The sequence below is a fragment of the Ammospiza nelsoni genome, chromosome 5 (assembly GCF_027579445.1).
Source record: "Ammospiza nelsoni isolate bAmmNel1 chromosome 5, bAmmNel1.pri, whole genome shotgun sequence".
NCBI classification, from domain to species: domain Eukaryota; kingdom Metazoa; phylum Chordata; class Aves; order Passeriformes; family Passerellidae; genus Ammospiza; species Ammospiza nelsoni.
Window position 1 is genome coordinate 67291012 of NC_080637.1, and position 15212 is coordinate 67306223.

Below are 15212 nucleotides of genomic sequence, written 5' to 3' on the forward strand. Positions count from 1 at the left end.
TACGTGAGACCACAGGATATGTTTACACCAGCAAACCTTGAAATATGTTTTTTCCTGGATTTCCCATTGTTCATGACAGATTGTACTCCTAAAAGCAGGTTTTGAAAGCCTGCCTAGTGCAGTTCCAATGTCAGTGAGCTTGGGATCTCATCTCTCTGACCTGTTTTCCCTCCTGCTCAGCTTCCTCTGTGCCCTTTTAAGGCACAAGCAGTTATCTCATTTATTCACAACCATTATATTTGCATTTACAATATGACTGAGGAGTCATTTAAAGCCCTCAGAAATTTCCATGCCTTTAAGAACTTGTTATGTTGAACTGAAGGGTGAAAGGACTCAGGGTTAAAAGGGAGCAGAACCGCAGAGCAAAATTATATAATATTTAATTTGGCTCAGTACAGCTCAGTTATTTATTGTGCAGCAGGGAAAACCAAATCAGAGATGCCTCTCCTTCACAGTTACCTGGCAGTGAAGACCTGGTAGGTGCAGAAAAGCCAGCAGGTACCACAGAGGGACAGCAGATATGTTCTGGCATCTCTGGTTTATGCTTTAGGGAAAGGAGACTGCCCTACATTCCGCTTGGTATTTCCTGGAATGACAATGGATTATTATCTGTGCCCAGCTGTTAGAACTTAGTTATCCCACATTCTTGTATTCCCACTGAACATGAGCATTATGGTCTCAGTATCATCATATTTTGGTATATATGTGATTTCACAGCCTGAATGATACCATGGCCAGCCTTTTCTGCTCTTCATGGATGCACAGCCTTTACAGGTTGTTTTCATTGGGGTCTTCAAGTACTTTCTGCTGCTCAGCATCAGGTCTTCCATGCTCCTGAGCACAGCTATGAAGAAACCGGAGTCTTTTTCCTCTGCTGTAATTTTCACTTCAGCACTCTGTTACCAGCTGAAAATATCCCCAGATTCTGGAAGGAAAACAACTACCTGTGACATACTTGCCTGATTTAATTGAAGATGTGGTCATTGAATTAGTCAGTGCTGCATTTCACACAGAAGTGCTCTTGTTGAATTCCATGGATGTCTCAAACCAGCCATACAACCCATGAGAATGTGAAAGATCACAGCTGGATGATGGATGAACATCAAACTTATGAAATATATATAAATAAATGTATATGCAACGTCTCTGGGTATGTTACACAACCACTCCTGCTTCAAAAGGCATCTAACAGAGCACAGGGAAGCATCAGTACATGAAGATGCTTCAAATAGGCTGCCTTCTGAATGTCTCATTGCAGTGAGTTCCTTTCCTGGAGATAAAAGATCATCACATGTCATTAAATTCACTTTTAAAAATATTTTATTTTTTTAAAACCATTAAGGCAAAACCGTGTTTCAAATTAAGTTGGTTTACATTCAGTCTGAAAGGATTAAAGCACATAGGTTCCTACAGTCTCTATACAAACACTGTGAATTCAACCTCTTGTTTATAAAGAAGGCAGAAAAAATCAGAATGTAAAAAAAGAAAAAAAAAGTTTAGTTCAAGTTTTTTCATCCTAGATCAGTAGGCTGGTAACGTTTGAGAATGCATCATCGTGTGTAGCTAGATGTGACTTCAACATTCACAAGTACAAGATATGTTGTCCTTCCTAAAAATCCCTGTGAGACCAGGGCATCCATTCATCCTTGGAAGTGTCATTTGCATTGTTCTAACAGAGACAAACTTGGGAACTTGGCTTGAATTAGTGGTTTTTACTGGGAAACAAGCATTCCATGAGAATTAGGTTTGACTATTCCTTGCAAGAAATGTGCTCCTTCTACGTTCTGTATTTACTGAAGTCCAATGTCCCCAAAACAGCTGACTGGAAACAATAACTATTTTGTTTTCTCTTTAATATTGATATTTTGATTTAATGAAATACTTGTTGGCTCTATTGATGAGGGCTTGGCAACATTAACGACACTGTGCTTCTTTTGTGTCCTAAGAGACACAGATAACAGACCATTTAAAAGGCAAGGAAGGGTTTCAACATCCCGGGGCACTTAACCTGTGGTGCTGCATTCCTAGAGAAAATTCTGAGCAACTGTTTTAGGAGCTGTGGAACAGCAGGAGCTGCTCAGGAGAGAGGTCCCCTGAGAATCTGCTAAGCCAGACTTTGCCAAACCACTCTGAGGTTTCTGGAGCACACTGAAGCATTGGTTAGGTTCATTACTACTAAAGCAGTAACTGAACCATGCAGGTTTCTGCTCTGCCCAAGGGCCAGGGCACTGTGATTCCATGGAGAGAGCTGCTGTGTGTGTGGGGATGAGCCATGGGAGCCCTGCAGGTGAGCAGGGGTGGCTCAGGTGAGTCACCTGCAGGAGGGTGGTGACCTGCTCCCAGCTCTGCAGCACGTCCCACACAGGCTGCTGGGTGACACTGCACTCCTACACACGCAGGACTGCTGTGTCTCCGAGATTGCAGTGGCTCAGGACTTCCCCATCCTGCCAATCTCTTTTCTTTCACGTGGAAAGAATGCCATGAAACTCCTGGCATTGAACACAAGGCTGGTGTCTTTACCACAACAGGGATCACCTGCATACCCAACGTGAGAAAATACACCAAAATATTACTGCTACTTCAAGTACCTCATGCTTGATCTTGCAGTCCTTATTTAAGGTCCAGCCTGTAATCAGATCAGTCTCTTGTGCACGCTGCCTATCCCCTGGCAGAAGCAGCTCATCTGCAATTGAGGTCCTTGCAACAGGAATTCTGTTTCGAAACATCCGCAGCAATGGAATCTGGCGAGACTGACGCAATAAAGGAGCTCAAGAAAAAAACACAGCCCAGCTTCAGAAACAGAAAAAGATTTAAAAAAACCTGTGAGCACAATAGGAAAAAGAAAGGAGGAAACAGCCTTCCTTAGGGTGGGCTCAGTTACACAGTGGGTTTGTGTCACATGAGGTGACAGGGTAAAGGAAGTGGCTGCAGGTCAGCACAGGGAAGTCCAGCAGAGCTTTTGCAAACATGACACAAACACCTCAGGGGACAACATACCTGTGTGGTGACACTGATGAAGTGAAAATGCCAAGTTGCAGCAATTTGAGGAAATAAAGTGTTACATGTTACAAATAAAAAGCAAGTAAGTACAAATGATAGCTAGAACATTTGTAATAGATTGTGCTTGTGTTACCTACTGTGTTTGGTGATTCACACAGCAAAATTTAAGGTAGATACCTTTGAAATGTACCTTATTTCCTATATCAGATTTCCTTAGAAGGATGCTGTAGGCACAGACTGTCACACCTGCATGTACCAGACAAAGAATCCCTATGAGCAGACTCTGAATTCTATTTCAAATCCCTCCTGCAGGGAAGCCAATAATGCCATTTCAACGTTTTGTTTTGTGCTGCCAAATCATGTTTGAAATACATCTATAAAAGCAGCAGGTTGCCCTCAGGGAGATGGCAGGGAATAATCCTGAGTACACGTTGTTATTCCCAGTGAGCCACAAGTCAGCTCCACAGAAAACACCAGCATCGGTGCACAAACCAAATGCAGCTTCTTTTTAGCTCTTTTCAAAGGAAAATGAGCTACCATGCTGCAAAACAAAGATGAACTCAGTTCTACACATGGTTTTTCCTATTGGTGAACTTGAGTTAAAAACTCAATTTTGGGATTGCAGCTATTTCTCAACTAGACTTTCTTTTATTAAAATTAAATAAAAGGAAGTCTGTGTTCTATGTGAAAATATATTTTAAAGTTTTGTTATAATGGTCAACACCAAACACTGATAACTCTGAAGAATTTGTGATAGTTCTTCACAAATGATACAGCAATAAAGACCAGACAGGAATAAATAACAAATTGTCTTTGACATCAGCCCCTTCATTCTTAGCCCATAAAAGGAAATACTTCCTCACTGTACAAAGGGTTCACAAGATAAAGTATGTAACAAATATTTAAATTAAATAATTTACACATTTTTCTTTAAGCACCTCTGTAATTAATTTAGTGAAAGTTTATACCTTGCATTTATATTCTTGTATTTTAAAAATTGAAACATGAAGAAATGGTATTACATTAAATTAAAAAAATCCCACAACACATAACAATATCAATAATCTTAGATCAAACCCACATATTATTTAAATCTCAAGTAAAAGAAGGAAAATAAAGCTGATTAAACCTAAATACAAAAATTATATGCAACTGATTATCAGGAAAGCACTTGGGACAGAAGCAAGCACAGATACCACGCTCCACCTTACATTCCAACACTTCCTAAAGGACGAGGGGTTTCTGAGAGGGACCATTATTTGCAGACCTTATGCTTAAGCAGTACCATGACAGCTGCAAATGCATTTGTCAAATGCAGTTGCAGATTTTCAGTGAAGTCCCAGGGAGCTTTTAGGAGAGACTGAAACTGTTCCTCTGCAGCCACAGCAGGATATCCCCCAGCTGCTCTGCCTCAGATGGGGCCCAACTTTGTCCAGGCTTTCCGTCAGCAATGAGGAAATTCAAACTCAGTCGTATGTGACCCAGCTCTCGTGATGAATAAATCTCCACAGGTTTCAGCAGTTTGAATAAACAAACAAATGTTTGGATGCTTATTATAAGCTCTTTGATGTGCAGCCCTGTGCCAGCTCTCTCATGAGAACAGGCTTAGTGCAACTGCTGGTATTTCCGAGATCTGCACGGGCAGGAATAATGCAAAACTCTGCTGGCTGGCAGCACTTCAGCTCTGCAGCAGCTGCTGGAACCAGAGCACAAAGGCACATGGAAATGGCAGCTAACACAAAATGTGCTTTCTTTAAATGCAATGCAAGGTGTCGTTGCTGTAAATGGAAACTTTCCTATCAGGTGACAGTTTGTGTTTAAAGCAAAAGTGGGATCGGAAATTTTGGAAGGTACAAAGTAACTAATTTTTTTAAACAGCAGCTTTAAAGGAAATATTTAAGGAGGAGAGAAGAATGAACCTCAGATTTTCCCTAATACTTGGCACAAAACCTTCCTTTTCTTCCCCCCTTCGCTTTTGACAAAAAGTACCTAGGGCAGCAGAACAAATAAATAAATAAATAAATATTTTCCCTCCAAACAATGCTCAAAAGTGAGTAATCTGTAGGTTTGCTGAAAACTTAAGCCCTACCATTGTTTCCCAGGGTATTTCTCTATCCATCTGCTGTCTCTTGCCTTGAGCTGTTTGTGGGGTCTGGTTGCTAACCAGAGTTCTTCCATGCTATGACAGTAAAATGAGTTATGTTGGCAAGAAACAGATCCAAACTGTACCTGATGAGCCAGCAAATCTTTAATCCATTTTAATCCTAAAATCTGATCAATTTGCTTTCCTCCATAGATGGGGTATTTAAAATATTAGTTTATCTGCACATAGAGGAGCTTCTGAAGTAATTGGTCAGAAATACATCTGAGACTATTTTGCATTCCAAATTTTAAAAAAAGTGGACATAAACTGAGTAACTTTAAAATCTCCTTGGCCAAAACCTGCTGTAGTCATCTCCTGAAGGAGCAAATGTAATTCCTTAAAAGCACAATGTAGAAATGAGAAATTCTTTTGCCCATTAATTCTTGGGAAGGGAATTGTGTGCCCTGTGCCACTCTTTGAAGTGACTGTGGGAATGTGCACGGGACAGCAGTGTGGGCAGTGGAATCCATCCAGAATTTTAGGCTGTGTTAACATCTTGTTCATATTTCTGTAATTCAGAGATGTGCTCTCTTTTTTTCTTTTTTTTTCTTTTTTTTTTTTTCATTCAGGGTCTGAAATTTAATTTAAAACAGAAATCAAACCTTTAATGTCCAAGGAAGTAGTCAAAAATTTCTTGCTAGTTATCAAATAACAAAAAAATTATTCACTTTTCTCATACTAATAACAGGACTTTGTTACAAGCAGCTGCTAAAACTGCTAAATATTATATTTTTCACTGAGTTACTCTATTTGCCATTCTGTATAGCTTTGCTGAGAATTTAAGTATTTATTATTAATTTTCCATGTTTTAAAGTGTTACTAAAGTGTTTTAGCCACTTTTGAGAACAAGAGCTGGAAAAATAGTTATGCACACTGACGGTGTCTGATTTTTCCTGAGAACCTACAGTACACTTAAACTATGGGATACAACTTTGAAATTTGCCCTTTGCAAAAAATCTGACCTTTGGGGGAAAAATATTTCAAGTTATCCTTTTTAAGAGGATAAACTAACAGTTGGCTCCTACAGTTTCAGAACAGCATCCCAGAATGGCTGTTATTTTGACAACTTCTTGCATCAGCAATATCTCAGATCAATTATTTCCATGGCCCAAACCCCCTCAGTGAAACAGGGTTGGCTGGAAGAATAAAGCAGCAGCATTCCTAAAATCCTCTAATTCTGAGGGCACACTGTGTGCTGCTCTGGGACACAAAAGGCAGCCCATTTCTCATCTGAGGGTTCCTGGCAAGACCAACATTCCTCTCTGAGTGTTTGAGTGTTCTTCCTGCTGGCAACAGGGAAGGGGAGGAAGTTTTGTGCACATGCAGTTACTATTTCTATCCTGTCCTAGATGCTCACCAAATTTGAGGCCTGTGCTTCAATATTTTACACTAAATATATCTGTAATTATCTATAACTTCTGCCACAATCATTGCCCAGATAAACCCCAAAAAGTTGCCTTTAAATCTGTAATTTTTCCAGTGTCCAGCTGTGCCTGGACAGAAACAAGCATTGCCACTGAAATAGGAATGACAAGGTGATGTTCTCACTTCATCACTCAATCCTTGCAGTGAAGATTCTGGTGCCTTCAAATGTGCTACAATAAAACAAATACAAAGTGTCCTCCTGTGCCACTGAAAGCTTTACTGTAGTGAAAATGCTGGCATTGCTCCTGAGACCTCGTTGTTGTGAAACAGAAAGTAAAATTATGTGGTAATAATGCGAGGTTACTGTATCAAAGAAATGAAAGGGAAACAGCAGAGTGCCTGGCATGCAGCTCTGGGCACTTCTGGGCAGCTCTCTGAAAAGAGCCCATGAAGAGGCAAAGTCAGGAAGCCATTTCCTTGTGGCTGCTTTTGCAGCAGGAGTACAGCAAAAAAATCAGTTTACTCCTAGGAACACAATAAACTTACTCTCAGCTGTGCTGCCTTCCACTCCATGACACAGTCTGACACCTACAAACGCTGCTCTTGGTGTTACCGTCACCTTATCCACAAGGACAAAATCTGGTGAAAACAAGTACCAAATACTTCTATCCATGAGGCCAAAGAAGGAATAGAAATATATCCAAGTGGGTAAAAAATGAAGCAGTGCATTCATCAGAAAAGCAAACAGCTCCAAACAATTATACTGCCAAGACACTTAGAGGAAGCCAGTGCCTTTCCTATCCAATCATTCCTTTGGAGTCATTATCACTGCAGTAGAGTGCAGTATCCTTGATGAAAAGTTAAAATTCTTTTTTTTCCTAGGGTAGGATCAGATTTCTCAGTCTCTCCAAAACTCTTGCTAATTCAAAATAGTATTTTTATGTCAAAACTGTATCCTGAGCTATTACAAGTTGTACAAAAATACAGGGTATACAATCTCTTTCTCATCAGTGATATTTTCACATTTCCTTAACAGACTTTTGAAACAAAAAGGTCCCATCAGTTTATCTTGTTTACTCTTCAAGACACACCTGTTGGAGCATCTCTGCTGTCTTTTAGATGACTCTTTGGATTTTGTTTAATTTCATAAGAGAACTCTTTTAAACCTGCTCACCCTAAGTATGCCAACATAACAGTAGATGAAGCTGTACATCATTTCATGGAATTAAAGCAACAATGGATGAAAGATCTTTCCAAATTTTTAGAAGTGTATGGACAGTAATATCTAGCCATTTGCTACACCTAGACTGAATGCTTTAAGAAAAAGTGTTAGCTGGTTCTCAGTAGTTACCATTAGGCAAAAGTGCATTGTCTTTCTGATTGTGCAGATACCTGGAAGGAAGGTGCTGAATTTGTTACATTAATACTAAAATGACTAAGCCAAGAGGAAATACAATTTTGTTCATTTCTGTTACTTAACATTCTGATTTATTATACAAATATGTATTCCTTACCAATCTTCAAATTTCCAAATAAAAGAACCATTGTAAGACCCTTCATTGAGCACTCTGACCAGTATTTTTCTGCAGCACTTTTTCAAAAGAAGACAAAAGATCCCAAACCAAAAGAAATGTAACACTCCAGTTCCCCAGTTTTAGATTTTTCCTGCTCTGGGCTGAGTGAACAGCCCATAACTGTACAAGTAGTTTTGCTCCCATCTGTATTTCTCTGTCTTTAAATATTGTGGAAAAAAATACTAAAAGTCCTTAATACATATCCCTGTAGATTTCCTGTAGTAAAGGGTGTAAATGTGCATCAGATTCAGTCTTCTTGATTATCTGAACAAGCTGAGCATGCTCTGTGACCAGCTGTCGGAGATCAGCCATTTTTTGGAGAAGTTTTGGGAAGAGGAAGGTGTCATCAGGATGGTTGTTTTGCAAGTGAAGTTTCAGTACATGCACAATGCTCTCCTGCATTTTTTCAATGTGTCCTACATTTACAAGACCAGGACGATCTGTTCTCAAAACAAGCAAAAGAATACATGTCATAATTTTATAATGATTCCTCAAAGTGTAGTTAGTGGTAGAACTGAATCTTCCAGAGGACAGAAGCTTTTCCATTAAAATTTTTAATTCACGAGAGGGAAGTATTAAAATTTACTACCTTAGAGAACAAATGGGTCATGCTTACCTCCACAGCAAATAATGGCAGCAACAAAAAGGGAAATATCGCTATCATCCAAATCCAGTGCATTGAATTTCATTGCAAAATCAAATTTTGGCTCCATTATATCACAGAATGGCTTTCTCAGGCTTTTCAGGAACTCCCGGGTTATAAATCCATTCCCATAAGCCACCAGCATCCCGTCCTTGTTCATCACAGAGGCCAACATGGCAAATATGGCTTCATACACCCCATACTTCAGCAGTGTCACCTGATCATTCAGGTCCAGGCTGGAGAAGCCAGGGATGGATTTGGCAAATTCTGTGAGCTCTGTGACAGTCTCCACAGACGTGCACTGGCAGCAGTGGAAGATTCGAACCTCTGCTTCCTTGTTCTGAATCCCATTGGCCACCAACTTTGCCACCAGGGTCTTCTCTGCCATACATAAGGTATCCATATCATGTATAACAAATGGCTACAGAGAAAAAAAACACTAGTTCAGTCACTAAATAATGGTTATTAATCATTCTCTAGCTAAAAAATAAGAATTTTGCTAAACTTTAACTTCCATGCTATTCAGTCCTCAACTATCACTTTGTCATCAAGACAGTGTTTGACAAACTGCAATACCTAACAAGTCAGCCCTGCAAGCAGCAATGCAAATAGTCAGATGTAAAGATGTATGGCATATCTTTAATTTAATTTCATCTAATAGTTACAGTGAAGCTCCAGCACTCCTGTGCTTGGGATGCACAAATCCATCTCAGAGCCAGTCCCAGAGGGTTCACAAAAGACTTGGATTACCTTGTCCAGAAGTCCAGGTTATTCTGCCTACACTCCTATTGATTCCTAAACTAACTACACTTGATGCACATCATGATGCTTTCCTGAAGTCCCCTAGGGGGAAATTACAGGCAGTAATTTCAATACAGGGCAGCATATTTGCTTAAGAATGTAAACCCTGCACTTCTCTTGTGTTTTATTATCAGATTCTCATAGACAATGTCCCAATTGTCCCAACTTTCTAGCTGCAGTTGGTACTGAGTCATCTCCAAACAGAGAATCCTACTAGAATGCAAAGCACAAAATCCCATAATCCCATTTGTTTTGAAAGGTACATGCTTTACAAACAGATGAGCCACTCTCTTAAAACATCATTATCAAAAGCAGCATTCAGACTTTCTTATGAACAATCAGAACTCAAAAATATTTTGATATATATCTGCAGGGCAACAACCAAAATGAAGTGCAATCCACTAAAGAAAAACAACAAACCCCAGTTGCTTCCCAGCCTAGCAAACTCACAGCAACTGACCTTGAACAGAAACTCAGTTCCACACACACCAAGCACCTTCCTTGTGCTGCTTTGCTCAGCTCAGATTAAACAGCATGGGGAACACATGGGTTCTGTCAGGAACTCAGAGGATTCACTTGTTTCCTTCAGAAAACTGTCCAACAGGTCAGGTTCCTATGGTTTTCCATTTTAAAATGTTTATGGCTACTGGACATTCCATCTCACTCCAGCACAGTTACACAGAGCAGAACTTTCCATGGGAAGGTGGATATGAGTGGAAAGTGGCAAAGCAAGAAACACAACACATCTCTAAACCTTTAAAAGACGTACGCTATCTTATATACTTAAAAAAAAAATTATCATTTCAGGATGCAGAAAAGAGGCATGGCTAAGGACTTAGGAGCTAAATTAAAAAATGACACCTTGTCATCATGAAAAATGCTCATTCATTCTGAAATTAATTGTAGTGGTGCCAAAAATTAGGATTCACTGAAATTAGCTGTTAATACACAGTTCTGAAACAGGTGGGTTGCTAACAACAAAAAACCCACCTTATTTTAACATTTGCTTTTCTGCTGAAAAATCAAAAGAAAAAGAATTTTTTTTTTCTTAAGAGAGTATGAAATAGTCTAAAACCCCTTTGCTCTTCCCTGCATATGGAAAAAATTGACAGCAGCCTGTTTGCAACATCCTAGGGCTGATTCTTCATTGATTTTTCTGTGCATATTCAGCCAGGCATACACGTGCTGGTTACTGTTGGCTGGTCAGTCCCTTGGCTGTGGGACACATTCAAATACAAGAACCTGGATTAGGTGCTCTAGGATCCATCCCTGCATGTGTGACACAAGCTGTGGCTTATGGTTCTGATACAGGGTAAGAAGCACAAAACTGATTTTCTGCAGAAGCCCACTCACTGAGAAGCTAAAGGTGGTATTTACTGTAGGCTCATGTCAGCCTGTACCCCTAAAATGTTTAAGCCTGTGCCTCATTTTACACACCTCTCAGTGCAATGAAAAAGGCTGGGATAATTCATGTGTCTCTCTGCTAATGCAGAAAGCTGTAGGCTAGACTAGACTAGACTATTATATGCCAAATTCCATAATGCAGAAGACAGCTTGCTTGCCATTTTGATAACACTCATCCCCACACTTACATGGTTTTCATTATGCCATATGTAAAGTTTCTTCCCTGCACATTTTTACTGAAACTGAAGTTACTGATAATATAAGATAATTACCTTTTACATAAAAGTAACATAGATCACAGCAGAGCTTTAATAAATATGCATAAAGTGAAACAAGAAAGTCCTTACATTGATTATACTCTCCCATGCACTACTAAAAAAAAGCAGTTGATCAAATTAGGTAGACCTTGGCTAAATTACCCTGAAAGAAAAATAACTTCTACAGCAAATGTGTCTTCACAACCTTGCTTGCTTCTGCCTTTCAAAGGAACCCTACAGAAAAGACCAGGAAGGCTGGGTGAGGAAATGGCCAGCACTGTGAACAAAAAATTACAAACTCAAGTTTTCTTTCCCCTCCTGCTATAAATATTATTCTGATTAAAGGAAAAGTCATGCAGAGCACCTGTACACGCTACAAGCTAATAGTACTTATCCTGGCATTTGTGACAGAAAAATGCATTTTTTTCACTGTCATAATAGGAAAATAATTTTGAACCTCTTGAACATATCAAGAGGTATTCACATTCAGATATCACTTCATTTTTTATTAAGAACAATAATTTAGGGTTATGAGTTTCATTTACAAGGAAATCACCTGATTTTCCTATAGTTTCTTATTATTCTGATAGTGGTTAAAAGCAACCATATTTACTACAGATATTTCCTTTGAATATTTCATGTCTGTATTACCATGATACTTATTTTCTAAAAGATTTGCTAAAGTGTCTAGCAAATTATTTCAATCACTTTATACACCTGTCAGTTTTATTTTAAAGTAACAGAAAAAGTACTTACTGGATTGTTATTGGTTTTCCCTGCAAGGATGATCCTAGCTTTAACCTTGTTCATATTGAAGTTTTTCAGGTAGGCATCATGAATTCTTTTGGCAAGTGATTTGAGATCTGCCATTTCTGAATCTTCTACATAATTTTCACCTGTCAGAATTTCTGCTTTGAGCTTGGCCTTCTCAGACCTCGGCATTCGTCCAAAACGTATTGCTGATGGGAAGATATAATTGTAAAACAAGCACAAATTATACAAGAACTTAAGCCTTTTACCATTGCTGATCAGAGCAGTAAGATTTTTCTGTCTAGAAAAACAGGTAGAGGTGAAGAGGTGAAGACATCACTCCCTTCCCAACACAGTCAGTGACTAATATGCTAAACTGAAGGAAATCAGGTGTTTCAGAACAGAAAGTGCTATCTGCAGTGGGCTAGAACACATTCCTTTTCCCTTCTGCATTACCTAAATATACTTGTATTTTGTTTTCTCCTTACTGAGTTCTACAACTCCCAGTGTGAAACTCAAAGTCCACCTTGGGAGCTCTTAAAACACTAAACAAACTCGTGACAGGAGCTTGGCAGAAAGCACACACATGAGCTGGAGAGCTGCAATGGAGCCTGAATCCCACTGCAGGGGCATCCAGTTCTTCACTCAACACATCTGTACTGCCAGTGGGAACCCCAAAGACCTGCATTTACAGCTCAAAGGCAACAAAGTCTCCTCTACCTTCCACACTCCATACTGCTTTCCCAACAGACTAACCCTTCAGGACTGGAGAGAACAATCTGAATATCCAATCCAGTCATTGGGATATTCTTCTGAGAGGCAGAAGATGCAAGGCTAAAACACCTCTGGGTATGGAGGTCTCCTGGTTTTTGGGCAAGTGGTCTTGCCACTTATGGGCACTTCTTCAGTTTCAGTTTCAAGCTAAGGCAGCCCCATTTGACCCTTGGGAGGTGTGCAAGGGTTTGAGATGGCTCATACAGTGAGTTGCTTGTACTGCATTTCAGCCTCCAAGCAGTGAGGACAGGACCTCACTGCTTACACTGACCAATTCAAGGCATGAACACCATCAGCCCTTCAAGGTGCCCAGGGATCTTCGCACGACATAAGGAGGTGACTCTAGGCATGGTCTGAAATACAGCTGTGGATTCAATGGAAGCCCAACAAGGAAAGCCTGTTTGGAATCTGGCTTAGGTGCTTCCTTCCCCTTAAGGTGGTCACATCAACATGTTGAAAAAGTGGAACAATACCTGCTCTAAACTAAAACTTACAGTTTTAAGACCTTACACATAAGTGTAAATTCAGTTGTAGTGCTTTTCCTGAGAAGTATTGCCAGCAAGTCAGCAGTCATTCCCTTTCCCACATGTTTGCTGCAATAAAACTGTGGCTATGCCCTTCAAATGGAGCACAAGGTGGCCACAGTGTTTTTAGTAGGATGAAACAGCTTCACATGGATGTCAGTTCCTGCCAACCAGCACTGCTCCCTGCTCAGCTCCCAGCCTGAGATGTCACTTTGTTGCCCAGTACACTTTTTGAGGATGGTTATGCCCAGTCTTGCAGACACTACCAACCCTCTTCCAATGCACCTCAATCTCAGTCAAGGCTCACTACAAGAGAGCCAGGCTCCAGCAGAACCAGAGGGTAAACTCTCCCAATGCCTCCTGCTGGGACTCTAGACTACAATGTCACAAGCAGCTTCCCCAGTCATGTTCCCATCCCAACTGCATAGTTTCCTTAGGAAATTTGTGTCCTAACCCACAGCTTTTCACCTAACCCAGTGTTTTTACCTACTTTCACCTTGCACCTTCCCCCAGGTTCAGCCTGGACAATATCAGAGCCAAGCAGGGAAAACCACTGTCATCTGGCCAGGTGAGATGTGCTTCTCATGGCTTGGCCTCTCCCTCTTCACTGGTGCTGCTCAGCAAGCTCTGTCCTGCACTGAGAACTGCCTTGTGGGCTGAAATTGGTCTGTAAGCCACAAGCTTGCCACTCTTATCTTAAATCACTAGCACAAACAACAATATAACTTTTAAACTGGATATCTAAATGCTCTGAATTTTAAACCATTCTGTTTAACAAACAACCTACCAGATTCCTTTTGCACAGTCAGCATAGACCTTTGCCCTCCCTCCCCACTTTCTGAACCATCTGCCCAAGAGCTGTTGCACTGTAACCTGAAAAATAATGAAGGCTGCTTTCCTACAGATTTCTATCCTACATCACTCCCTCTCACAATGAAAGCAGTTGTTCTCCTCCTACTCTTCTACAAAACCCTTAATCAGAATTCTTCCAGGATTGAAATTTGTTTCAATGGCAGTACTGGTGCCAAAGTTCTGGGGTGAGGAAAGCAAATAAATGAACATTCATATGGACAAAATGAGACGTAGTACAACTGTGTAAAGCTCATAACAGCACATTTGGCAGCTCTGTATCAACCACATGAACCCACCAGGGAAACTGGCACCCCCACAGCGACCTATCCCATAAAAAATCTGAGGTTCAATTCATGTGTGTGAAGTAAAAATGCTATCCAAGTGCCTGCCTCCAGCAGCAGACTCTGGGTAGGAACAAACAAATGAAGGGCACTCTTACCTACCATTATGTGACATTCCAACTGAAAGGCACTTTTGAAAACGACAATATTGGCACTTGTTACGATTTTTTTTCTGAATTTTGCAGTTGCGATCACATTTATCATAGATGAGTTTTAAACGAATTGTTCTTCTAAAAAAGCCCTATAAAAAGTTTGAAAAAAACAATATGTAATATTAATGAGTGCTGATTACTAAGCTTCAATCATACAGGTAAAGTTCTTTTTTTTTCTTTTACCATTTATTTTAGAACAGCCTCTACCTCCAATGCTCTTTCCAGGATGTCTCCAGTCTGCAGTGCAAGGTTGCTCACACACAGGGACAGCAAATCCAGAGCCATCTCAACATTTTGTGTCACATCACAGAGCAACATGTCATTTAGGCTGTGGGACACACCTGGCTAGGATCTGGTTGCCCATCTCTAATAGATATTCTGCATTATTCCATAAGATTTACATTCAAATTATCATACTGACATGATGCATGAAAGAAAGCTGTACACAAAGACTGTTATTTCTCTCATGTTACCTTCTAATATAGGAAAAGGATGGAAATCTAAAACATTAAAGGAAAAAGAAAAGAATCTTATAATTCATGGGTCATATCATCTCAAGAATTATGCATTAATGATAAGAGTAATTTGTGCTAGAGACATGCCCTGGCCCCAAAACTACAAGAAGTACAAGA

At 40.0% G+C, this 15212-nt stretch overlaps 1 protein-coding gene across 3 annotated transcripts in view; it reads right to left on the minus strand.

Moving 5' to 3' along the window:
• Nucleotides 1-1302: 1302 nt before the first annotated feature.
• The window catches only part of PPARA (peroxisome proliferator activated receptor alpha), a 33191-nt gene continuing 19281 nt past the window's right edge, over nucleotides 1303-15212 (minus strand). For all 3 annotated transcript variants that reach the window (XM_059471791.1, XM_059471792.1, XM_059471793.1), the window contains 4 exons: nucleotides 14531-14669; nucleotides 11944-12146; nucleotides 8699-9146; nucleotides 1303-8522 (listed from right to left, as the gene is read on the minus strand). In XM_059471791.1, the coding sequence (XP_059327774.1) occupies nucleotides 8275-8522; nucleotides 8699-9146; nucleotides 11944-12146; nucleotides 14531-14669 (1038 nt within the window). In that variant the 3' untranslated portion in view covers nucleotides 1303-8274. The remainder of the gene's footprint in view (nucleotides 8523-8698; nucleotides 9147-11943; nucleotides 12147-14530; nucleotides 14670-15212) is intronic.